General features: G+C 41.3%; 1 protein-coding gene across 9 annotated transcripts in view; it reads right to left on the bottom strand.

The window, feature by feature from the left end:
* Positions 1-27,169, bottom strand: part of ARHGAP10 (Rho GTPase activating protein 10) — a 266,272-nt gene that overhangs the window by 134,500 nt on the left and 104,603 nt on the right. For 7 of the 9 annotated variants that reach the window (XR_012158591.1, XR_012158590.1, XR_012158592.1 and 4 more), the window contains exons 5-8: positions 23,142-23,243; positions 19,134-19,244; positions 15,400-15,504; positions 12,467-12,596 (exon numbers count right to left, since the gene is read on the bottom strand). Coding sequence is in view for 6 of the 9 variants with exons in the window: in XM_073341321.1 (XP_073197422.1) it covers positions 12,467-12,596; positions 15,400-15,504; positions 19,134-19,244; positions 23,142-23,243 (448 nt within the window). In the remaining 3 variants the exon portion in view is untranslated. The remainder of the gene's footprint in view (positions 1-12,466; positions 12,597-15,399; positions 15,505-19,133; positions 19,245-23,141; positions 23,244-27,169) is intronic. The other 2 variants (XM_073341320.1, XM_073341323.1) reach the window with 2 other exon arrangements.

Below are 27,169 nucleotides of genomic sequence, written 5' to 3'. Positions count from 1 at the left end.
GTAGTGATCAATGGCTCCAGGTCTAGTTGGCAGCCGGTATCAAGCTGAGTGCCCCAAGGGCTGGTCCTGGGGCCAGTTTTGTTCAATATCTTCATTAATGAGCTGGAGGATGGCGCAGACTGCACCCTCAGCAAGTTTGCAGATGACACTAAACTGGGAGGAGAGCTAGATACGCTGGAGGGTAGGGATAGGATACAGAGGGCCCTAGACAAATTAGAGGATTGTGCCAAAAGAAATCTGATGAGGTTCAACAAGGACATGTGCAGAGTCCTGCACTTAGGACGGAAGAATCCCATGCACTGCTACAGACTAGGGACCGAATGGCTAGGCAGCAGTTCTGCAGAAAAGGACCTCGGGGTTACAGTGGACGAGAAGCTGGATATGAGTCAACAGTGTGCCCTTGTTGCCAAGAAGGCTAACAGCATTTTGGGCTGTATAAGTAGGGGCATTGCCAGCAGATCGAGGGACATGATCGTTCTCCTCTATTCAACATTGGTGAGGCCTCATCTGGAGTACTGTGTCCAGTTTTGGGCCCCACACTACAAGAAGGATGTGGGAAAATGTCCAGCGGAGGGCAACAAAAATGATTGGGGGTCTGGAACACATGACTTATGAGGAGAGGCTGAGGGAACTGGGATTGTTTAGTCTGCGGAAGAGAAGAATGAGGGGGGATTTGATAGCTGCTTTCAACTACCTGAAAGGGGGTTCCAGAGAGGATGGATCTAGACTGTTCTCAGTGGTAGCTGATGACAGAACATGGAGCAATGGTCTCAAGTTGTAGTGGGGGAGGTTTAGGTTGGATATTAGGAAAAACGTTTTCACTAGGAGGGTGGTGAAGCACTGGAATGGGTTACCTAGGGAGGTAGTGGAATCTCCTTCCTTTGAGGTTTTTAAGGTCAGGCTTGACAAAGCCCTGGCTGGGATGATTTAGTTGGCGATTGGTCCTGCTTTGAGCAGGGGGTTGGACTGGATGACCTCCTGAGGTCCCTTCCAACCCTGATATTCTATGATTCAAGAGCCAGTCATCCAGGCAGGGAAATATATGGTAGCACTGCTACTACAGACATGACCTTTGAGAAAACACTTGAAGCCATAGAAAGGCTGAAAAGGAGCTCCTTGTACTGGAATTGCTCTGAGCCCACCATAAAACGCAGGTTGCAGTGGGCAGATATCTATATGAAAATAAGCATCCTTAAATCAAGAACTGCAAACCAGTAGTCAATTTTTAGGGAGAGTATTATAGAGACTAAGGTGATCATCCTGACTTGAGTGGCGGATGAAGATGTTCAACTGCCTGAGATCCAGGATCCAGCTCCCAGTCATTTTGGGTATTAGAAAGTATTTGGAGTAAAAGCCCTTCCCCCATCTCAAGGAGGTACTGGCTCCATTGCCTCTACCTGGATCAGGGCTTCTTATCTCCTGCATGAGGATTCTCTTGTGAGACGGGTCTCTGAAAATGGACGGGGAAAGGTGTTTGGGGGAATGCAGACACAGGAATTCGATCAGGTAGCTGGCTAAGCTGATGTCCAAAACCCATTTGTCTGAAGTTAGGCATTGCCACATCAAAAAGAAATTGGCCTGGCAGCCACCAAAGAAGGTGAGGGAGACTGGATGAGCTGGGACTGGTTGACATCTCTCATACATCCCTGTAAAATGCCTTACCATTTAATGTCAAACCATTAACTATGTCTTATTATTTAAGATGTTTTGCTGCTCTTCCCATGTTACAAAAATCTACTTAACCTATCATTACATTCCTAAATGTATCAAGTTACAAAGTCGAGCAATATTGCTGTCAAATCATAATAAATGTTAGCCTGTGTTTAGTGATCTGTACTCTCCTGCATTATGTATTCTATTCTCACTGATATTTACAATCTAATGGAAAACAGCTCTTACTAGATGCATCTCCATCTTACCTCCTTCACTGCTAGACAAAAGCATTTTTGCCCATACAATTGCTTAGAATGAAATCAAGGAATTTCAGGGCACATTAGGTGTGCTCAGAAGCAATTAAGCAGTAAACTCATCATATAATCCTAGTTCTAAAACAAAATGCTGTCTGATACATCATTATATACAGGTAAATTCTGCTTATCCAACTACCTGGAAGTGAGGGTATCCAGAACTTTGGATAATCTGTTTTGAATAAGTGAATTTGAGTTCCAATATGAATTTCAGATTAAGAGATAAAAAAACAAAAACAAATTTTGAGTAACTTGAATTTGGCACATCTAGTTCCATAGGTATTTTTCACTCTATCCAATGCAAGAAATGCCAGCAAGTCAAACACATACCACAGAATACTACAACATGGCTCATGCTCACCTGCATCTTTTAGAAGAGAAACTGGGCTCTGGTCTACACTATGAGTTTAGGTCGAATTTAGCAGTGTTAGATCGATTTAACCCTGCACTCGTCCACACGACAAAGCCATTTTTGTCGACTTAAAGGACTCTTAAAATCGATTTCTGTACTCCTCCCCAACGAGGGGATTAGCGCTGAAATCGACATCGCCGGGTCGAATTTGGGGTAGTGTGGATGCAATTCAACGGTATTGCCCTCTGGGAGCTATCCCAGAGTGCTCCACTGTGACCGCTCTGGACAGCACTTTCAACTCAGATGCATGAGCCAGGTACACAGGAAAAGCACCAAGAACTTTTGAATTTCATTTCCTGTTTGGTCAGCGTGGCGAGCTCATCAGCAGAGCTCATCAGCAGAGCTGGAACATAAAAAAACAAGCCCAGTTTGCTACTGCATCACTTCCCCCAGCAGAGAGCAACTGACAATGGAACCAGCAGGAACTGCCACTGCAGAAATTCCTGCCTTGTCAGTAGTAAGGAGCCTTTACTGCTGCAACCTGACTATTTGCTGGGACAGAAACTCAGGAAGGCAAGAGTCCAGCCCAGCATATGATCTTAGCAAGGGAGCCAAGACCTCAGCATATCAGTGTGGTGAGTAAGCACAGCTTGGGAGAATCAGCCCTTCCTCCCACCCAATCTGATCCTGGTCAAACCCTAAATTTAGTGAGATCACATTCATATTCATAGCTTTTTTTGGTCCAGTCAGCCTTGAGACTATACTTTTATATTTCTTTACTGTTTCGGACCACAGAGTATTTTTTTAAATGCGGATCAGGATGTTTTTAATAAATTTGGTTATTCTGATATTGTGAAGTAGCTGGGTACCACATTTATCTACTATAGGCACTTCATTATTATTGAACACATGTAGCAGAAATGCCTAAAGGACAGTCAATTAAATTCGGGTGCAGTCCAGGGAGACTACATCCAAGCACGTAATGTTCCAAACTGATTTGAGCAGAAGTGTAAGCTGGTCATGTTGTTTGCCCAGATATGCCGTCTACATAGACTACACACCTATAGTAAAGAGGAGACCAGGTGGGGGAAAAAAGTGCTGCCCCCAGATTCCTAGTCAGCTGCCAATCCAGCACTCAGCTGGATACAGTCTGGGCAGCACTAGCTCTCCAAGATTCCTGAACTCCCACAAATACCCCTAAACCTTTTCACATGATTTTGGGTTTGATATAAAAGAATCAATGTGCCTTAATAGTTTCTATAGTTTAGCTGACAATGCTTACACTGAAACAAAAATAAATCTACACATTTGGGATCTACGGATGGGGGAAAGGCATTTAAAAAATTAAAATACACAAACTTATTTGAGAATTATTTTTAAGGCAAACTAGGAAAAGAAAGTTAACAAGGACCCAAAACAGTGTTTTCTTAGAGAATGGAGTCATCGGGATGATTCCTCACTATTGGTGAGTTTAAAACACTTTTTCAGGACGAGCATGTAATAGAGTCAGAAGTATGAAGCAATGACTCTGAATCCTTTCAAGGAGTATGTAGAATCTTCAATACATGAGACACTCACTTTATACATGCCCTCATTTGCATCGTACAAGATGTTCCTCTGATTATGCAATTAATCACCATTATTAACGCATTGAGAGAGTACCAGCCTCAGGTTAGATAAAACTCAACATTAAGAGTGTGCATATTTTTAAAACTTTAAATCAGATTTTTTAAAATGATTAGACTTGTTTAAAAGCCAACATTTGAATTCACAGCCATTTGTCCAGGATTAAGATCACTACAACTTATTAGTAATTTAAGTACACTGAAAGTTGGATTGTGTGTACTGGAATGCATTAATAGGATGTTCTTTGAATAACATCTGTGTATCAGCACAACAGGATTCATGATATTTGCTGTCCAACATCCAGCCTACTTTATTAAACAATAAGAACACAGCTAGAGAATGAAAGCACATAGCTGAACTATGGAATAAGAGCTGCAATCCTCAAATTTAACTGGCCTGATTTCAGAGGTACTGAGCACTGACTAGTCTCATTAAATTTCCATGAGAGTCAATACTGCTCAGCACTTCTGAAATTCGGGTCAAATGCCTACCCCTCAAAAATTGAGGGGGAAAATGCTTCCATTTGGCAGCACTTCCTCAAAGATGAATTCTTGCTATTTGGAATGATAGCTTGAACCTTCAAACAGGATTCTCTCTAAATTTATTGCCCATCCAAAAGCCAGGGAGAGGAACGCTGGGTTGGATTGTTGGTCCTACCCCCATTCTATGACAGTAGGTAGATGCAGGGGAGGGAAAACATCTGGAGAGTCATCATGAACCAGAACTGTCTTGGCCACCAAGAAGGTATTAAGACTACTGTCACCTTGCCCATCTTTATCTTCCTGAGCACAACACGTGGTAGGAGGAGAATGGGAGGGAAGGCATACATCAATGGGCCTGACCATTGTGTTAGGAAGGCATCCCCTCTGACGCAGCAGCAAGCTGTTCTGAGAGCAGTAAGCTGAGCACACTTCTTGTTTGACTGAGTGCCAAAGTAGTCCCAAGATGATATTATTCCCCATTGACAAAATATCTGCTGGACCGCTGACACATGAGCACCGATTTGTATTCTTTGTGAAAATTCCTGCTAAGATTGTCTGCTAGGGAGTTCATTATGCCCAGGAGTAGCTCTGCAGAAAGGGTGATCTATGTTGGATATACCAATTCCAGAGTCATACTGCCTCCCAACATAGTGGGTTGGACCTTGCTCCCTCCTGTTTGTTTATATAATAAACAGTGGTCATATTGTCTGACCTGAGTAGAAAAGAATTGTTTGCATGCTTGGCATACTGATTGTGGATCAAGGAGGTTGATGTAGCACATGGACTCTTCTGGAGTCTGGGAACTTTGAGCAACTTGGTCATCCAGGTGCCCTCCCCAGCCTAGAAGAGACTCGTCCATGATGAAGGTATACAGGAAACCCACACAAACATTGTGGCTCTTCTCCCACCAGGTAAGATATGCCCAGATGTAGGGAGGAAGTGAGACTCTCTTATCCAAGGAGTCTTGGGGTTTGGAAAGCCTGGTGAAGGGGGTCACACGTGCATAATGCCATGTGTCCTCTGAGGACCACGCAGGATTGGACTGTCATTTGACTACTGAGTCAAGTTGGATGTTAAGGTCTTTCATCACAAGAATCTATCCTGTGGTAAGTAGGCCCCGGCCGCAACTGTATCCAGGACTGTTCCTATAAATGTTATAGACATTGTGGGTATTAAAATGGACTTTCCTGAGTTTATTTGTACAAGAATTGGCAAAGGGTCAAGGAGGTTGGGGAGTACTATCTGCACTTCCTATACAATCATCCCTTAAACACAAAAAAGAAGCTTACTGAAGTGGAAGATTGGACAAATGACCACGGAGGAGTATAAAAATATTGCTCGAGCATGCAGCAGTGAAATCAGGAAGGCCAAATCACACCTAGAGTTGCAGCTAGCAAGAGACGTTAAGAGTAACAAGAAGGGTTTCTTCAGGTATGTTAGCAACAAGAAGAAAGTCAAGGAAAGTGTGGGCCCCTCACTGAATGAAAGAGGCAACTTAGTGACAGACGATATGGAAAAAGCTAATGTACTCAATGCTTTTTTTGCCTCTGTCATCACGAACAAGGTCAGCTCCAAGACTACTGCACTGGGCAGAAGAGCATGGGGAGGAGGTGACCAGCCCTCTGTGGAGAAAGAAGTGGTTCGGGACTATTTAGAAAAGCTGGACAAGGACAAGTCCATGGGGCCAGATGCACTGCATCCGAGAGTGCTAAAGGAGTTAGCAGATGTGATTGCAGAGCCATTGGCCATTGTCTTTAAAAACTCATGGCGATCAGGTGAGGTCCTGGACGACTGGAAAAAGGCTAATGTAGTGCCCATCTTTAAAAAAGGGAAGGAGGAGGACCGGGGAACTACAGGCCAGTCAGCCTCACCTTAGTCCCTGGAAAAATCATGGAGCAGGTCCTCAAGGAATCAGTTCTGAAGCACTTAGAGGAGAGGAAAGTGTTTAGGAATACTCAGCATGGATTCACCAAGGGCAAGTCATGCCTGACTAATCTAATTGCCTTCTATGATGAGATAACTGGCTCTGTGGACATGTTATTCCTTGGCTTTAGCAAAGCTTTTCTCCCACAGCACTCTTGCCAGCAAGTTAAAGTAGTATGGGCTGGATGGATGGACTATAAGGTGGATAGAAAGCTGGCTAGATCATGGGGCTCAACAGGTAGTGATCAATGGCTCCAGGTCTAGTTGGCAGCCGGTATCAAGCTGAGTGCCCCAAGGGCTGGTCCTGGGGCCAGTTTTGTTCAATATCTTCATTAATGAGCTGGAGGATGGCGCAGACTGCACCCTCAGCAAGTTTGCAGATGACACTAAACTGGGAGGAGAGCTAGATACGCTGGAGGGTAGGGATAGGATACAGAGGGCCCTAGACAAATTAGAGGATTGTGCCAAAAGAAATCTGATGAGGTTCAACAAGGACATGTGCAGAGTCCTGCACTTAGGACGGAAGAATCCCATGCACTGCTACAGACTAGGGACCGAATGGCTAGGCAGCAGTTCTGCAGAAAAGGACCTCGGGGTTACAGTGGACGAGAAGCTGGATATGAGTCAACAGTGTGCCCTTGTTGCCAAGAAGGCTAACAGCATTTTGGGCTGTATAAGTAGGGGCATTGCCAGCAGATCGAGGGACATGATCGTTCTCCTCTATTCAACATTGGTGAGGCCTCATCTGGAGTACTGTGTCCAGTTTTGGGCCCCACACTACAAGAAGGATGTGGGAAAATGTCCAGCGGAGGGCAACAAAAATGATTGGGGGTCTGGAACACATGACTTATGAGGAGAGGCTGAGGGAACTGGGATTGTTTAGTCTGCGGAAGAGAAGAATGAGGGGGGATTTGATAGCTGCTTTCAACTACCTGAAAGGGGGTTCCAGAGAGGATGGATCTAGACTGTTCTCAGTGGTAGCTGATGACAGAACATGGAGCAATGGTCTCAAGTTGTAGTGGGGGAGGTTTAGGTTGGATATTAGGAAAAACGTTTTCACTAGGAGGGTGGTGAAGCACTGGAATGGGTTACCTAGGGAGGTAGTGGAATCTCCTTCCTTTGAGGTTTTTAAGGTCAGGCTTGACAAAGCCCTGGCTGGGATGATTTAGTTGGCGATTGGTCCTGCTTTGAGCAGGGGGTTGGACTGGATGACCTCCTGAGGTCCCTTCCAACCCTGATATTCTATGATTCAAGAGCCAGTCATCCAGGCAGGGAAATATATGGTAGCACTGCTACTACAGACATGACCTTTGAGAAAACACTTGAAGCCATAGAAAGGCTGAAAAGGAGCTCCTTGTACTGGAATTGCTCTGAGCCCACCATAAAACGCAGGTTGCAGTGGGCAGATATCTATATGAAAATAAGCATCCTTAAATCAAGAACTGCAAACCAGTAGTCAATTTTTAGGGAGAGTATTATAGAGACTAAGGTGATCATCCTGACTTGAGTGGCGGATGAAGATGTTCAACTGCCTGAGATCCAGGATCCAGCTCCCAGTCATTTTGGGTATTAGAAAGTATTTGGAGTAAAAGCCCTTCCCCCATCTCAAGGAGGTACTGGCTCCATTGCCTCTACCTGGATCAGGGCTTCTTATCTCCTGCATGAGGATTCTCTTGTGAGACGGGTCTCTGAAAATGGACGGGGAAAGGTGTTTGGGGGAATGCAGACACAGGAATTCGATCAGGTAGCTGGCTAAGCTGATGTCCAAAACCCATTTGTCTGAAGTTAGGCATTGCCACATCAAAAAGAAATTGGCCTGGCAGCCACCAAAGAAGGTGAGGGAGACTGGATGAGCTGGGACTGGTTGACATCTCTCATACATCCCTGTAAAATGCCTTCTTGGTCGGCAGTTGGCTTTGGAGAGGAGATGGTGGTGCAGTGGGGTACCTGCCATGCTGTACTCTCTGGTGCTATCGTGGTGGTTCATAAGGCCTCTGTTGATAGAACGGCTACTGGGCTGGCTGATACTTATGTTGCGATGCCTTAGAGCATCTTCTGTGAGGTTTCAGGGTGTATATTCCCAAGGAGCTGAGTATGGCCCGGGAGTCTTTGAGTGAGTGAATGACTTGTCAGTCTTTTCATTGAAAAGGTCATTTCCACTGAAGGGAAGATCCTCCACTATTGGGGCTTTCCAAGGAAGTTACGGCAATGTCCAGAGCCAGGAGGCCTACTTCATGACACCGAGGTCACCATGAACTGAGGTGCCTGCATCCAGTGATGCCTAAAGGGATGACCTGGCTCCTAATATCCCTTTATCAGGGATATCCTGGAACTGGGACCTACATTCTGGTGATAACTGACTGCAAACTCTGACAAGTTAATAAAGTCGTACTTCCACATAACTGCCTGGTAGTTTGCAGTAAGGAACAGTAAGCTGGCAGATAAAATGTTCTCTCTTGACATCCTTGTCTAAAGGAATAGGTCTTGGCTGTTGTAGTCTGTTCCACTTCGTTACCGCTTGTACCACCAGAGTTCAGGTTTGGGAGGAAGAGAATAAATATTTTACCGCCTTAGAGAGAAAAAAATATTTCTTTTCAGCCCTCTGGGGCGTAGAGGCACAGATGGCTAGTGTCTTCAGCAAGCTCCAAAATGGCCTCCATAGGGAGCATTACTTTGGAGGGAGCTCCTGACTAAAGAAAGTCCAGGAACTTGTGTGATGGGGGTCCTGAACTCCTTCAGCAGGATGTGGAGGGTGTTAACAATCCTTCTTAGCAGCTCTTGGTATTGCAACCATCAGGTGGGGGGAGGGAAGCTGGCACCACTGCTTCAACTAGAAGAAATGAAGAAGCAATGGAAGGAATGCTTCAACTAGAAGGAATGAAGAAGCAGGCATGTGTGGATCTGGCAGTACAGGCTGTTCCAGTGGCTCCAAATCCTCTTATTCCTTCCTCTCCTGTGGCAGTTGGGAATCTTCTGCTGGAGATGATCTTTTGTGAGAACAATGCCCCTAGTGTTCAAATTCTGGACCTCTACGGTGTACAAGAAATAAAGCAGGGGGAGTCGTCAAGATTGTTAAACAGCATGCTTATCCAGACCACACTAGTAGAAAAGGGAATTAAGCTGTATGCAAAATAAAAATACCCGAGTAATGAATACCTGAGTTCTTGGAAAGCCAAGTGGAAAGCAGTCTTGGAGGGAATCCCAACACACAGTAGGGCCCCAGGCACTCCAGTAAGGCCAGTGGATGGGATCATACTGATAGTTCAGCAGACCCCATGGTGATTACCATGGATCCATGGTTGGTAGGTAAGGGTCCTGTGGAAGAGGAGGTCCTCAAAAGGCTCTGGGGGCCCTGTATGAACTGACATGCTGTGGACAAATCATCAATGGAACTGACAGCACTCATTCCTCCTCAGAGTAAGAGTTGTCAGACTCTAAGGGTGGAACCATTGGTACTGGCTGCATTCAACCAGAGGTGTAACCAAGTGAATAGCATCCCCACTGTGTTGGAGTGTCATAGCCCTGCCAGTGCTCAAGACTGGCAAGTGACGCCTGGACAATGTTGTGATTGGACCATGAGGTTCAATCAGATTGGAGACTCTGGATGCGTGTAAATAGTCAGATCCTCAATAAGGGAATACCAAGGTCTGGCAGGAGAACTGACTGGAGTTTCTGGAATTGGATCCATCGTGTAGGTGTAGGTACAGTATTCTTAGCGTTGTGCAAAACCGATGGTGCTAAATGTCTAGGGATTAATGGGGGGGAAACCCCTGGTCCACACTCACTAAACTACAACTATATACTAATTAACTATGAAACTGTTGTCATAAATATAAAGGGAAGGGTAAACCCCTTTGAAATTCCTCCTGGCCAGGGGAAAGCTCCTCTCACCTGTAAAGGGTTAAGAAGCTAAAGGTAACCTCGCTGGCACCTGACCAAAATGACCAATGAGGAGACAAGATACTTTCAAAAGCTGGGAGAAGGGAGAGAAACAAAGGGTCTGTGTCTGTCTATATGCTGGTTTCTGCCGGGGATAGACCAGGAATGGAGTCTTAGAACTTTTAGTAAGTAATCTAGCTAGGTATGTGTTAGATTATGATTTCTTTAAATGGCTGAGAAAAGAATTGTGCTGAATAGAATAACTATTTCTGTCTGTGTATCTTTTTTGTAACTTAAGGTTTTGCCTAGAGGGGTTCTCTATGTTTTTGAATCTAATTACCCTGTAAGATATCTACCATCCTGATTTTACAGGGGGGATTTCTTTATTTCTATTTACTTCTATTTTTATTAAAAGTCTTCTTGTAAGAAAACTGAATGCTTTTTCATTGTTCTCAGATCCAAGGGTTTGGGTCTGTGGTCACCTATGCAAATTGGTGAGGCTTTTTATCCAACATTTCCCAGGAAAGGGGGGGTGCAAGTGTTGGGAGGATTGTTCATTGTTCATGGTGATGTCAAGGTTCCTCCCCCACTCTGAACTCTAGGGTACAGATGTGGGGACCTGCATGAAAAACCTCCTAAGCTTATCTTTACCAGCTTAGGTCAAAACTTCCCCAAGGTACAAAATATTCCACCCGTTGTCCTTGGACTGGCCGCTACCACCACCAAACTAATACTGGTTACTGGGGAAGAGCTGTTTGGACGCGTCCTTTCCCCCAAAATACTTCCCAAAACCTTGCACCCCACTTCCTGGACAAGGTTTGGTAAAAAGCCTCACCAATTTGCCTAGGTGACTACAGACCCAGACCCTTGGATCTTAAGAACAATGAACAATCCTCCCAACACTTGCACCCCCCCTTTCCTGGGAAATGTTGGATAAAAAGCCTCACCAATTTGCATAGGTGACCACAGACCCAAACCCTTGGATCTGAGAACAATGAAAAAGCATTCAGTTTTTTACAAGAAGACTTTTAATAAAAAATAGAAGTAAATAGAAATAAAGAAATCCCCCCTGTAAAATCAGGATGGTAGATATCTTACAGGGTAATTAGATTCAAAAACATAGAGAACCCCTCTAGGCAAAACCTTAAGTTACAAAAAAGATACACAGACAGAAATAGTTATTCTATTCAGCACAATTCTTTTCTCAGCCATTTAAAGAAATCATAATCTAACACATACCTAGCTAGATTACTTACTAAAAGTTCTAAGACTCCATTCCTGGTCTATCCCCGGCAAAGACCCAGCATACAGACAGACACAGACCCTTTGTTTCTCTCCCTCCTCCCAGCTTTTGAAAGTATCTTGTCTCCTCATTGGTCATTTTGGTCAGGTGCCAGCGAGGTTACCTTTAGCTTCTTAACCCTTTACAGGTGAGAGGAGCTTTCCCCTGGCCAGGAGGGATTTCTAAGGGGTTTACCCTTCCCTTTATATTTATGACAACTGTTAACTAACAAAACTATTAAAACTATATACAATATTTTTTACAGGAAGTTGAACCTAAGAAGCTACAACCTACTAACACAGGAGGTTCTGTCCTAGACCACACGTGGTGGAAAAAGAACCGAAGAGGTGATCGGTCCACATCGCCATGTCTGCCTACAGTTCACCCCACGAGGAGGCATGGTACATCAGCACAGACCAAGAGACATTGCTATTGAAGAATTTCCAGTACCAAACACATGAAATGCATGTTCACCCACAATGAATACCATAGGGTCCACCCTCAAAAAAGAACAAAACGTTTCCTATAAAAGGGCTTTACATTCAACAACAAAATATTTAGTGCACAGTACTGAGAGACAGTTGAAGACTCTATTCCCAGCTCTGCCACTGATTCACTATGTAACCTTGGCCAACTCACTGAGCCTTTCTGTGCCTCGCTGGAATACTAAGACAGGAATATTACAGCCTCCCTACCTCACTGGAGGTTTGCTTAATTGATACTTGTATAGTGCTTGGAGATCACTGTATGAAAGAATATTAAGTATGATATTAAATTTGTAAAGAGATGAGAACACTGAATTATAAATGCATTTTTCTTAAACTAAATGCTTTTTGAGTAGAAACTCTGTGTGTGCATGTGTGTTTGTCGAAGTACATATACAGGCATGTGTATAGCACTTAGAAGATTTTGGGCACTACTGGAATACAAATAATAAAATAAAAATGTATCTTACTTTTTTCCTGCACATAAAGGTAGCCTTCTATTGTAAACTGATTTGCTCTTTTATGTTCCTGAGGACTCTGCCTGATTTTGTTCATGAGCTCCTCCACCTCCGATCTTGTTCCTTCAAAACGATTTCTTGTCTAAATTGAAAAAAAAAGAAAAGAAAAAAGCTATTTAAAATAGAAAAATACTAGAAAAGCTACGTTCTGAAGCTTTGTGAGCAGCCTGCCTCAACCCTCCAGCATCAAGACACACACTCAAGGAGAGCAGACATCCTGGTCCAGAAGCAGGTTGCTGTAACCATCTGGAAACCGGCTATCCCTGACTGCTACTGGTCTGTTGCTAACCAATTTGGCTTTGGAAAGCTGAATGTGGATAAAGTGGTGGCAGAGGTTTCTGCGGCATTCCTGAAGTAAATCCCGCCTTTGAGAGAATGCGGTTTCCAAACTGTGCTGGGGCCATTGCTGGAATTCATGTGCCCATAGTTTTCTTGTCCTCCTAAAGGAGCATGTGAGTACGTAAACTAAAAAAGGTACTGCTCCATTGTTATGCAGGCCTTTGAAGACCATATCAACATGGGCTGCACTGGAAAGTTCATAATGCCAGGGTTTTCTGCCAATTGGGAGTCTACATTCAAAGACAGGCTGGGACACTAGTCCCATGAGATGACATTGCCATAAACGGAGTTACTCTCCCTACTATTATTCTAGGGGACCCCACATAACCGATTTTGTCTTGGTTTATGAAAGCATACCCTGATCTCAGAGGCGCCGGCAAAATAAGGTTAAATTACACTTTAGAAGGTGCAGAATGGTGGCTGAATGTGGTGTGGCAGATAGAAACCCCACTGGCACTGTCTAGAGACCCATTTGGATTCCAATGTCATCAATGCTGTTTGCATTACTGTGGCTTGCTGTGCTCTTCACAATCTTTGGGAAGCAAAAAGATGAGACATTTCTCCAGAATGGACACATGACAGTGACAGACTGCTGAGCCAGTACCTCAGCCACAAAATGCAGCTACCACAGTTGCAGCAGGATGCACCCAGGCAACAGAAATTAGAGATGCTCTGTGCTCTCACATCATGGACTAATGGAAGATGGAAAATAATACCTTTTATGAATGTGCTTATGCAATTCTTACAGTACATTAGGTAAGATGAGAGTGGTGGGGGTTGATTGTCATGAACTGTACTGCTTAAAAGCCTTGTGTGAAACAGATTCATAGATTCTAAGGCCAGAAGGGACCATTATGATCATCTAGTCTGACCTCCTGTATAGAACAGGTCATATATAGAAGTTCTCCAAAATAATTCCTAGAGCAGATCTTTTAGAAAAACATCCAATCTTGACTTTAAAATTACATCAACCACGATTCTAAGCCACTCAGGGAGCTGGCATTACTAAATCGGCATAGAGAGACACTTTACAGTGGACAGCACCACTGACCTCCATGTCTTTTGGGCTCTCAACCTCAGGGTCATTTCTGACTCTTCTTTCCATTCTCCTCCAAGGCTGTCACCAAGCATTGCCACTCCTTCCCCTAGAGCATTTTGAAAATCCAACCCAGCCTTTCAATTCCAACAGTTATAACAGTAATCTCACACTTTCATTACTGCAACCTCTCTGCATTTCCTGATACACATATTGCTGCCATTCAGTCCATCCAAAATACTGCTACAAAGATTGTTTTCCTTTCCCATTGCTCTGACCACATCATTTCCCTCTTCCAACATCTCACTGGGTCACCTTCATCTACAATTTCAAGTTCAACTCCTCATCTTCACCTTCAAAGCCCTGTACAACTTCATCCTGGCCTATATTTCAGATCTTATCTCTTATCTTGTCCTACTTCAGCTTTTTTGCGCTAATACCAATATCAGACTCAATGCCCTTTTACTATCCTTCTCCTATTTGCACCTTGGTGCCTTCTTTTATGCTGCCATCTGTGCTTTTTATATCTTCTCCCAATCCCAGTGGGAAAGACCCCTCATTTAATTCCTTTCAGAAAGGGTGACTTCTTCCAGGAAGCCCACTGTCACAACCGAAAAATTCCCTCTGCAACCCAATACAAGTTGAGAATTCATGAGCATGGAGAAAAGATGTACACAAACAAAAAGGAAATACAAGTGTGTTATCAAAGATGTTAACTTACATAACCATATATTATTGTAACACTTTTCCGCCTTTTCTCCCCACTACCGTCTGTTGTTCTGACTCATCAATTCATGTCTATAATCAGACTGTAACCTCCTAGAAGTACTGTGTCATAATTCCAGACAACCCTGGAGACCAACAGCCAATCAACAAAACAAGTGTCGCACAGGCCATCACTGTCTAAGTTTCCTTAAACAGCTCGATACTTGAGTGCTTCAAGTACATTATTTTCTGAAAGTATTGTTCTGAAGAAGAGAGTCTAGTTCAGAGCCTCCATGTCATTTTTTCTTTGGCCCCTTTAACGGAAGTACCAACAAGTGTGACAAAAATTGTTAGGAAGCCTGGCTGTCCCACTGAATGTTTTTCAGTTACCTACAGTGTAGTTCTGTAGTAATGACTTAAAGTCAATCCAGCCTGAATTCAGATGTATTCCATTGCCAAACCTCTGAGCCAGCCAACTGCACATAATTAAAATAAACTGTTAATTACATTAAACAAACATATCTACTGTGAACATGAAAGAATTTAAATGCAAACTATGAAAAGCTGACAGAAAATATTTTAAAGAGTATTAGAGAACACTAGGGTGGCAGGGTTAGCTGTATTCTCAATTATTGCACAATGGATGATTCAGTCACATAATTGGTTAGCCAGAAGATGGCACTATAACCCCAAAGTTTCTCTTGATTAACTCACATTACCTAGAAACGAGTTATCCAAATATACAGTACACATTTTTTATTCCAAAAATTTGTAAATGGCTTAAATATAAAACAGCTTAGCTTACATTCTGGATATTGATCTGCAGAGCCATTTTGTAGTGATTGAAGTCTTTGGCGAGTTCATAGCCCTGATGATAGAAAGTGAATATACCCTGAAAAAATGACAGCACCTGGAATACAAGCAGGAGAGCTTTCTTAGCAGGGCGAACGCCAATTGCCAGCAAAGATTGCTGTATTCTCATTTAGTCTTTACTAAGCATTTAAAAGAAGCATTTAAAAGAACAAGTAAACAAAAACTATAAGATTTCTTTAATAAAAATATTCTTACTAATGTCTACTATTCACAAGAATCTATTTTGTTAAAAATGGCTAACAACATAACTAACACCTGTGGAATCTGTCTTGCTTCCAGTCTCTTACAAATTATCTTTATTTTAAACTTGATCAAACAAGTAAGAAATAGGGCTGACGATTAATCGCAGTTAACTCACACGATTAACTCAAGAAAATTAACTGTTTAAAAAAATTAATCGCGATTAATCAGTTTTAAATTGCACTGTTAAACAACAGAATAGCAATTGAAATTTATTAAATATTTTGGATGTTTCTCTACATTCTCAAATAATATTGATTTCAATTACAACACAGAACACAAAGTGCACAATGCTCACTTTATATTATTATTTATTACGAATATTTGCACGGTAAAAATGATAAACAAAAGAAATTGTATTTTCAATTCACCTCATACAAGTACTGTTGTGCAATCTCTTTATCGTCAAAGTGCAACTTACAAAGATTTTTGTTGTTACATAACTGCACTCAAAAACAAAACAATGTAAAACTTCGTGCCTACAAGTCCACTCAGTGCTACTTCTTTTTCAGCCAATCACTAAGACAAACAAGTTTGTTTATATTTATGGGAGAAAATGCTGCCCGCTTCTTATTTACAATGTCACCAGAAAGTCAGAACAGGCATTCGGATGGCACTTTTGTAGCTGGTGTTGCAAGGTATTTACATGCCAGGTACACTAAACATTTGTATGCCCCTTCATGCTTTGGCCACCACTCCAGAGGACGTTTCCATGCTCATGATGCTTGTTAAAAAAAAAAACGTGTTAATTAAATTTGTGACTGAACTCCTTGGGGGAGAATTGTACGTCTCCTGCTCTGTTTTACCCGCATTCTGCCATATATTTCATATTATAGCAGTCTCGGATGATGACTCCGCACATGTTGTTTGTTTTAAGAACACTTTCACTGCAGATTTGACAAAACACAAAGAAGGTCCTGGTAAGATTTCTAAAGATAGCTACAGCACTCGACTCCAGGTTTAAGAATCTAAAGCTCCTTCCAAATTCTGAGAGAGACAAGGTGTGGAGCATGCTTTCAGAAGTACACAATTCTACACTGTAAGTTCAACTTTCATGATAAAGAGATTACACTACAGTACTTATATTACGTGAATTGAAAAATAGTATTTCTTTTGTTTTTTACAGTGTAAATCAGGCGTTCTCAAACTGGGGGTTGTGACCCCTCTGGGGGCCACGAGATTATTACATGGGGGGCTGCGAGCTGTCCGCCTCCACTCCCAAACCCCGCTTCACCTCCAGCATTTATAATAATGTTCAATATAAAAAAAGGTGTTTTAAATTTATATGGGGGAGGGTCACACTCAGAGGCTTGCTGTGTGAAAGGGGTCACCAGTACGGAAGTTTGGGAACCACTGGTGTAAATATTTGTAATTAAAAATAAATAGAAAGTGAGCACTGCACACTTTGTATTTTGTGTTGTAATTGAAATCAATATATTTGAAAATGTAGAAAACATTCAAAAATATTTAAATAAATAGTATTCTATTATCGTTTAACAGTGTGATTAATTGTGAGATTAATCTTGACTGTTTTTTGATAATTGTGTGATTAATCACAATTAATTTTTTTAATCGCTTGACAGCCCTAGTAAGAAAACAATAGGCAACTCCCAAAGCAAAGCGAGGGTGAAAATCCCACAGAAAGACGCAGGCCTCTGTATTATGGAGAAAAGGAGCCACAGCCTGATGATGTAACAATACTTTGAAGCCACATTTAAGCAAACTATTTTCAAAACAGTGGTTCACTACCCTTGAAAAAATGCAAGGCTCATAAAATATCTACATGGCAAAGAAGGAGATGGGAATGAGCAATTCACGCCCTCAGTGAAAATTTAAAATGAAAAAAGGAATATAATTTGCATATATTGAGTATAATAGACTCCACTATATTCAGATACAAATCAAGCAACAATTTCCTCCCACATACAACTTACCCAGTCTTCAGAGGAAAAGGTTGTTGTGAAAAGCAGCTGAAAGAACCAGTTCACCAGAGCATGCATGAAGTTTGAGAATGTAATTTGGAGAGGTACTCATTTTAATTGGGCTTTCAGGAAGATAAATGGCTTTTGTTATGGAATCGCTAGATACCACAATAGTAAGCTCATAGACTCATTTATTTTAATTTGTTTTAACAGGACTTAGGGGACATATGCAAAAACACCTAAGGCCTTGTCCACTAACAAGCTGTGCCACCACTTCAAATATGCTTGTATAAGCAGACCAGTACAAACCCCCTACTTTGGGCATAGTTTATATCACAGTGCTTATATCAGCATAGCTCAGTGGTTCCCAGACTTGTTCCACCGCTTGTGCAGGGAAAGCCCCTGGCGGGCCGGGCCGGTTTGTTTACCAGCCACGTCCGCAGGTTCAGCCGATCACGGCTCCCAGTGGCCACGGTTTGCTGCTCCAGGCCAATGGGAGCTGCTGGAAGCGGCACGGGCTGAGTGAAAAACACTGCTGAAAAACACCATACACATGCACACTCTCTCAATAACTATCATAATGAGAGTGGTTATGAATGTTTCATAAATACATCTGAAACCAGAGGATACTAGCATAGCTTAAGGTTTTGTTACAAACCTAATTCAACTATCTGTGAAGGTTTGGAGAAATTTTAGAGAAAGCCCCCGCAGGAACTTTGAGTAAGCCTGGTCAGCATTGTTATGGTTTAGCTTGAAACCAAGTGAAGCTCATTGGTTTTACACACTTTCAACCCTGGCCAAGTTTGGTAGTTTCAGACTAATTTCACTTTGAGATTTTGGACCAGATTCAACCTTTTAGTGAGTGGGCTCAACTTTAAATTAAGTAAATAGGAGCTTAACCTGCAAACCCAAGCATGGAAACATGCTCTTTGGATTAGTCACGTTACATTTCAGGGGCTATGAATTCAATCAAAACAAACTGTTTGCCCAAAAACCCTGTGAACAAAAGCTGCCAAGTTTTGCACACCTCTGCCCTTAACAGGGTCTTCTGTAGAACATTTCCAGGGCTTGTCTGTACTCAAAAACTTGCATCAAAGTAACTTGATCAGTTATAGTTACACTGGTGGCTTTAAGCTAAATCAGTTTGTCTCTCTCTCTATATATTAGGAGTTTGCATATATGTAACGTGATAGTTTTTCATTTTACTTAAAAAGAAAAGGAATACTTGTGGCACCTTAGAGACTAACAAATTTATTTGAGCATAAGCTTTAATTGGTTAGTCTCTAAGGTGCCACAAGTACTCCTTTTCTTTTTGCGAATACAGACGAACACGGCTGCTACTCTGAAACCTGTCATTCTACTTCGTTACCAGTTCCTTAGTTTTCTTAGAAAGCAGAAATCAGCACTGATCCTCTTTGTTTTCCACCCTCTTACACTCCATCTCTCCCCCTTGTCAAAGCCATCAGGTGCTGCTTTCTTATATAATAAATTCTATAGTACTTACAGGTTCCACACACTCAAATTTCTTCCGTTCCTGTATCTCCTGCAGCTTGCACACATATTCAAGTGACAGCTCATAAAAGTGTTTTCTATTTTGCTCCACTTGGTAATCTGCCTACAGACAGAACAGAGCTGTTTTAGGTTTCACAGACATTATGCCGATAGCTTCAGAATGACATGTATACAGAGCTGAAGATGGTTAGTGATAAAACTCTCTAGGCGAAGGACTAGCGAAGGACTTCATTAAAGTAAAAAGAAAAGAAGTACTTGTGGCACCTTAAAGACTAACAAATTTATCTGAGCATAAGCTTTTGTGAGCTACAGCTCACTTCATCGGATGCATTCGGTGGAAAATACAGTGGGGAGATTTATATACATAGAGAACATGAAACAATGGTTGTTACCATACACACTGTAACGAGAGTGATCACCTAAGGTGAGCTATTACCAGCAGGAGAGCAGGGAGGGGGAAAAAACCTTTTGTAGTGAGCTGTAACTCACGAAAGCTTATGCTCAAATAAATTTGTTAGTCTCTAAAGTGCTACAAGTACTCCTTTTTTTTTTGCGAATACAGACTAACACGGCTGCTACTCTGAAACCTTTCATTACAGTAGCTTACTTTGGATACATTACCAGCAATGCCGTTTACCATTTGCTTGATTGTGTTTTGTTTCAGAAGGTGGAGTGTTTTTGGAAACTCACGTGACATTTCATTATAATTGCAATGCAGATCACAAACATGTCGGTGCAAACTTACACTGATTATTTAATATCACACAAGAGGGCCCTGCAGGGACACAGAGGTGATAAGACGACTCATACCTAAGAGATGTGAAATGCTTCCATTCAACCCTGGGTGGAAGTGTTACCGCTGAAGATTCTCTGTCATTGTCTGTATTGCTCCTCACCCCCAAAAAACTGCTGTTGCTCTGAAACCTCTGGAAGGTTTCATCTCCTCCTCTCCTGCCCATCCTGAACATGTATGAATTGTGATGGCAAGTAAGATGATAATCTGGCCCCTATCTTACTTGCTTATTTGTCAAGGGTTTCTTTGATGCATTATACAGGCATCCGTACTGTGTACCACTAGCAATAAAAGACAGTTTAAAAGAATAATACCTTTATCTTGGGTATTAAACAAACCATACAGCCTACAAAATACTGAAAATATGTAGCCTTAGTTCTAACCCAGGCAGATGTATTAATATTTTAGCTTTTATAAAGTGCCAATGTCATACTGATCTCATGTACTAATTACATTTTAGCTACCATTCATTCCTATACCAGCACGAATACTGCTTCATGCTGTTAGGAAATTAGTACAGGTTATTAATAAAGATACAGGTGTCCAAGCCAAGTCTTCAACTGAAGAGGAACTGAACAATGGCTAACATCCCCTTATTAAAATAAATTTGATGAAAGGACAGTGTCATTCCAATTGTTAAATGATCATTACTGAAGTCCTCCTCTGTGAAATGGTATCAACTGCCTTCCAGGAATTCCATAAAAGCCTCAGATCCCCCAAAAGTGCAAACTCCAGAGAAAGAGGGAAAAAAGGGTAGGGAAGGGAAAAGAAAGGGAAAACCCAGACTTACCATAACCTCCAGCTCAAAAGAATATCAAAACATGGTTCTGGTACAACATTAACTACTGTGCTGTGAAGTGACCATAAGTCAAAAATAGCTTCAAAATGTTTTGTATTTAAACAAAAATAAAAATCAATCCTCTATTGCTCTGTGCCAATAGTTTGTGAATGAAGACACACATATTGAATGATCACATTTTAAAAAAGAACCACACACTGAAGTCATCTGCATGTTTGCAACATTAAGGAAAAAGGTTTAAAAATAAGTGGGTTAGTACCTAGAAACCTAATTTATGCATGGAATACAATTTATGTATGGTTTGTAAAATTAGTCATGCCTATAATGCATTGTATGCAATACATAGCCATTTAGAATCATAGGATGTAGATATGGAAAGGTTCTCTTAAGTGATTGTGATGGGGTTTACTATCTATGTCCCATGAGGCACCTGCCCCTTAGGACTAAGGTTACCCAGGTGGAGCCAAGGTCTAGCTCTCTATTATTATTATTATTTTTTTAGTGTTAAAGGCCCCAGATGGCACTACACATTATAACAGACACCTAGTCCATCCCCCTGTCAATGAAGGATTATATCCCTAAACTTTCTGAGGTATGAACTGTGACTTTATTAGGGTACTGTATGTTGTTTGTACATCAGAGGTGCTGTACAAACAATACCTGCAACATGCCTTATAGTTTCAGGAACAATCCTACATTGACAGAGGCAGGAGCCCTCCCACAGTAATATAGCTTCCACCACAACATAGCACATTTTCTTGGTTTGTCAAGTTCACTTTTAAACTATCTCATTTAAATGCATACTATGTACGCATAAAGGAAAGGACACAGAAAGCCAAGTGTATGGCTAATTTAGTAGCCAACTCCATCAATTTTATGCATACATGTTTCCTAAGCTTGTGCAAAAGCTTTTTCCATTTTAAGTCCTATAGGCATTAAAGAAAAGCATGCTTTGGCTGTTAAAATGTTTAGTATTCTGTTTTCTAACATTTCTAAAAACAGGAATGAGAAGTTAGATATAACTGACAAGTTTTAAAGAATATTTTTAATTGATAATAGAAGGAATTGTTGTAAGTGAACTTTGTATTTGAAAATTCAGTAAAGAAAATTAAATACATCTACTTTTACTTTCTCTATACTTTGAACAAGTGCTGCTGATACTGTTACTAGACCTCTGTTCAAAATGGCTCTGAGGCTGTTCTCTCTGGAGTATTCTGCATTTCCACTCATGTGGTATCTCATCTCTGTTTTAGATGTTTACAAGTTTCCTGACCTTGAGATATGCCCCATTACAGGCCTATAAAAAGGTGGAAAATAACACTTTCATTTTTCTGTACCAAGTTTTCTATGGTATCTAATCAATTTGGTAAGAACAATTTCTACCCATGATCCTACAAACACTTATGCACATGCTTAAAGTTAAGCACATGAGTAGTTCCAATTGACTTCAATCAGACTACTCACCAGTTCAAAGTTAAGTACACGGAGACTTGCAAAACCAGGGCCTAACTTTCTGAGTAACACAACATGCAGAGTCAATATGCTGATAAAATGCAAATACATGCTGGGTGCTCAAATTATTAGGTAACTGGCTGATTGTGAAAATGATTTATATGAACGAGGCTGATGGGAACATTTTGTTCAAAAAACCTTACATTTGGGGGACTTTTAAGTGCTGCTAAATATATGTAAAGCATGTAGAAGCTAAACAGAAAATTAAGAATTCTGGGAGATTTTCCTAATGTAAGGTAACCCTTCTGTCTACAGAGGCTCGAACAAACTTCCTTTGCTCATTTTCTCATACCTTACTTACTGGTCCTTGAGAAATAGCAACTGACAAAATCTATCATGGACCACTGAGGGGACAGAAGGAATGCCAATAAAAACAAGGTCTGTTAGTCTTGAGCTATAAAGACATCAACAATCTTTCCTCTTCCTGTGTAGCATCACTGGATAAAGAGGTGCTCCAAGTTTTAAAAAATATCAGCATGCAACAAGCTTTTGCATTTAGCATTCCATTCCATCATATCAATTGTCAGCTGTCAACCCATTCTACATATTACTGTGTAAGCATATATGCAGTGAAACCTTACTATAAATGCAGGTGTGTCCACACTATGTTCATGCTTTACTACTCCTTCAACTGTCTGTAAAAGTAACAAAGTTCAGTAGTGTTGTGTATATGTACTAAAAATATTCACACTTAATCCAAAAGACATCAAACAATGGCAATGTTCAAACGATATTGATTTCTTGAAGAAAACCAAATTTCCTTGGTTGATGGCAATTTTGCCTTCAACAGCCTAAGTGCTCTTTTGGTACTTTCATTAATATATTTAAGTACTCAATACAAAAAGGAAAGACCTTCATTTTCAGCAACATTGCTGAAGAAATAGTAGCAGCAGTACCTCTAGTAGCTGTGGCTCTTTCTTCCTAGCTGATAAATTTAAATGTTTCTCTAAAAAGCTGTAGTTTTTCTCTGTCTCCTTATCAAACTTCTTCTTTTCCTCCTGCAAGTAAAAAGCAATAAATTCAATATCATTCACTTAAATATGAAAATACGAGAACAATGTGTCTGTTCGCTTGTTAAAACTGTAGGTGAGAGGTGTAGCACAGCAGCAGTAAGGGAGTAAAAAACAAAATGCCATGCCCCCTCCCAATAAATGAGAACAAGCAACACTTTAAATCATTTTTTTAAATCCTGTCTGAGGGCCTAAACTGAATAAAGGCCAGTTGCACTGTAATGACAGAAACTCTATCATGCTAACAAATGCCTGAGCTTTTCCAGTGTAAAAACAAAACAAAACAAATCTACAACTATGTTTAGTGTTGCCAACTCTTGAGATTTTATTGTGAATCTCATGAAGCTTGCCATTTTTTTAAAAAGCCCCTGCTCTTTGCTTCATGATTACATGAGAATCGCATCTTTAATTTTTAAAAATGGTGTATGTTTCTAGCCCTCATGGTGGTAAAGAAAAGCTTAAAAATATGACCCAAGTATACTCTAAAGGTTCAGAAACGAGAAAATAAAATTCAATTAATTATTTTTTTTTAAACTCAGTATTTTAAAAGCAATCTAATTTGTTTGGCTTGATTCATGATTTTTGATCACTGGGTTTGGCAATACTGAGTGTTACTAGGGTATAGGGAGTTGTAAAAGGCCAACTGCTAAGTTTATGACAATCTTGAGCTAAAGCCTGGATCTCTGTGCTGAATTCCTCCATCATGCTGTGGGGCATTCAAGAAAGAAGTGGCCTTCTTTCCACCTTAAAGTTACTAGTGTTATATCAGTAATGGCTTGTCCACTGGAAAACCTATTTGTTTGAGTACTAGAGTAGGGTAATTTGGGGTTGTCTGTACATCTTTTATTCTGTATGTACCCTCAGCCATACACATGCACACGTGCACAAAGCAACACAAGAACAAAGTGTTGTATTATTAAACCTTTGTTGTCAGGATCTGACCAACAGTCTTACTAGTTATTGTAATAATTGTTTATAAGGTTTCATGGAATTCTGTTACATGTCTAGTATCAGAGATTTCTGTCCCAGAATGGTGCACGTTTAGTTATTTTCAGCAAACTCAAAACCCAGAACTATAGTGGGAGTCTTTAGGATAGAAATATATGTTTATGTCAAAATTGCTATACGCTTTGTTTAAAGCATAGACATACTCTTAAAAATGACTCTAAAATGCTATCATGAGGATCCATATTTTATTTTCTCTCGATGATTTCCCAACCAAATCCACTCAGATTACAAAGGAAGTGTTTTTTCCCCTCCTAGTTACTAGCTCAGCAAACTCAAATTGGGCTGAATTAAAGTTAAGTTGTGCAACTAAAACCTATTTAACAATCTTGTTATGCATGTGCCAGAACAGAATCCATTTGACTCTCTAACAGCATTGCAGAGTCAATGCGTCTAATATGAGTAAAAGCACTAAACTGCTTAATTTAGACAAAGTAAGCAAATAGGACTCCATATGTACACCCAAAGGAGATCAGTTGAGTCTCAAGAGGAAATGCACCTTTAGATTTGGGACTATACACACACAGCCATCCCTTCTCCCTTTCATCTCTAATCTCATTAAACATGTTGTCTACAATCGCTGCTGGAATTCCTCTCCTCCAACTTCATCTTAGACCAATCCAGCTTCTGCCCTTGTATTCCACTGAAACCACTCTTACCAAAGTTTCTAATAACCTCTTCCTAGCCAAAGCTCAGAACTAATAGTCAATTTTCATCCTCCTTGACCTGTCAGCCACCTTCAACACAGTGGACCATGCTCTTCTTTCTGAAATCATGTCTTCCCTTGGCACCTGTAATTCTGTCCTGTCCCAGTCCTCCAACCTCTCTCATCATTCTTTCAGCATGTCCTTTGGAGGAGCCTCCTCATTCCCCCCCTTCAACTTTCTGTGTGGGTTCCACCAAGCTCTCTGTCCTTGGTCCCCTTCTCTTCTCCCTCTACACCTGACCTCTGGGAAATGTCATCCATAAACACAAATTCAACAACCATCTCTACGCTGATGACTCTCAGACCTCTCTCTCTACCCCAGGCCTGTGTCCTCCGGTCCAAACTAAAATCTCAGCCTGTCTCTCTGACATCTCCTCATAGATGTCTAGCCACCAGCTGAAGTTAAACACGGCTAAAACAGCTTCTAATCCCCACTACACCTCTCTCCCACCAAAGCCCTGCCAGCACTGTGAACACCACCACAATCCTGTCTGTTGCTCTGGTCTGTAACCTAGGCATCTCTTTTGACTCAGACCTGTCTCTAAGTCCTCACGTCTCGGGTATGTCTAAACCTTGCTGCTTCTTTCTGAAAAACGTCTCTAAGATGCGGACTATCCTATCAGCTAGAACTCTGGTCCAAACTCTCATCAGCTCCTGTCTAGATTACTGCACATCCTTCTCTCTTGCCCTGACAAACACAGTCTAACCTTGCTCATATCAATTCAGAATGTTGACCCTATCACCCTGTCTTTGCATTCCTCCACTGGCTCTCCTTTCCCTATCACATCAAACATAAGCTACTTGTCTTCTCTTTCATGACCTTTCAGGGTCTATCCCCTCTCCATCTCTCATTTGCTATTGAAATGTTGACTCTTGCCTTCCATCAGCCCATGATGCCAGCCTCTGTAGCCCACTTGTTAAATTTTTTAACAATCACATTTGTGCTTTCTCCTATACTGCCCCTCAAGCTTGGGAGGATCTCCCCTTAAAAACCTGCAAAACACACAGAAAAAGATAAAAGTACTTTTATAAAGTGTATTTGAAAGTCTCTTCATAAAATCTTAGACCTTTTGTTCAAAAAAAAGCAGACAGGTAGTTCAATCTATGCCCCGTTGCACCTTACAGAACTACTTCCTACAGTCCCCACTAAAGTCTCATCTCATTAGCTCATTTGTATTTCCTGGGAGGGCAAGCGGGGGACTAAGAAGCATTCAGTGACATTTTAAAATCATGCACTAACTTGAGGAATCTGCAAATTCAATATTAAACAACCCCTGAAGTCCTTGATGCCACTGGTCATGCCCACCATTTCATTTTCTATTAAATTGACTGACCTTTTTGGAATGTTTAAGGCAGTGCAATATCCTGACTACCTTCAATGGCTGTATAGGTCTTTTTCCTAATACACAACGTAATCCACAGCTTACTTAATTATTTCCATGGACTTCAGTGGGCTGTGGCTCAGGTATATACAGCCAATATTTTTTTTCCTGAATCTCAGAAATAGGTGCAACCAGGAGCAATTTAACTATTAGATTTGTGTGCACAAATGCCATCTACACATGCAAATCAAAATTTTGCAGTATTTTGGATGCTGCATTTACAAAAGTGACAGCCTAAGTATTAGTTATTTTAGATTTGTTGGAAATATGATTCTATAGGTCTAATGTAGCAGAAACAATTTCAGAACAATCCTTCCCTTTCATCATTTCTATTTTTCTTGATTCAGTTAATTATAGAGTCAAGTCAAGACAAGGGCAACTGGCAATCAGAACAATTTTTGTGCTGTCTTGTTATAGGAGTAGTAAAAATTAAAATTTAATAATATAATATTGGGATCAAATTCTAATGATAACAGGTTCTTTACCACAAGATGCTAATTGAATTCAAATTTCCTATCACCCTATATTATTTTGAAAACAATCTATTACAGGGTTCTCAAACTGTGGGTCGGGACCCCAAAGTGGATCGTGACCCCATTTTAATGGGGTCACCAATGCTGGTGTTGGCCCTGGGCCCCAGCAAGTCTGAAGCCCAAGCCACACCGCCTGGGGCTGAAACCCAAGCCCCACTGCCCAGGGCTAAGGTTACATGCCCCCAGCGCAGGGTAGAAGCCCTTGGCTTCAGCTTTGCCCCTCCCCCTGCCCAGGGTCTCAGGCGGCAGGGCTCGGGAGGGCTCAGTCTTCGGTCCCCCCTCCTGGGG

Source organism: Lepidochelys kempii, chromosome 4 (genome assembly GCF_965140265.1).
Source record: "Lepidochelys kempii isolate rLepKem1 chromosome 4, rLepKem1.hap2, whole genome shotgun sequence".
In the NCBI taxonomy this organism is placed as follows: domain Eukaryota; kingdom Metazoa; phylum Chordata; order Testudines; family Cheloniidae; genus Lepidochelys; species Lepidochelys kempii.
This window is presented reverse-complemented; position numbering and strand designations above follow the sequence as displayed.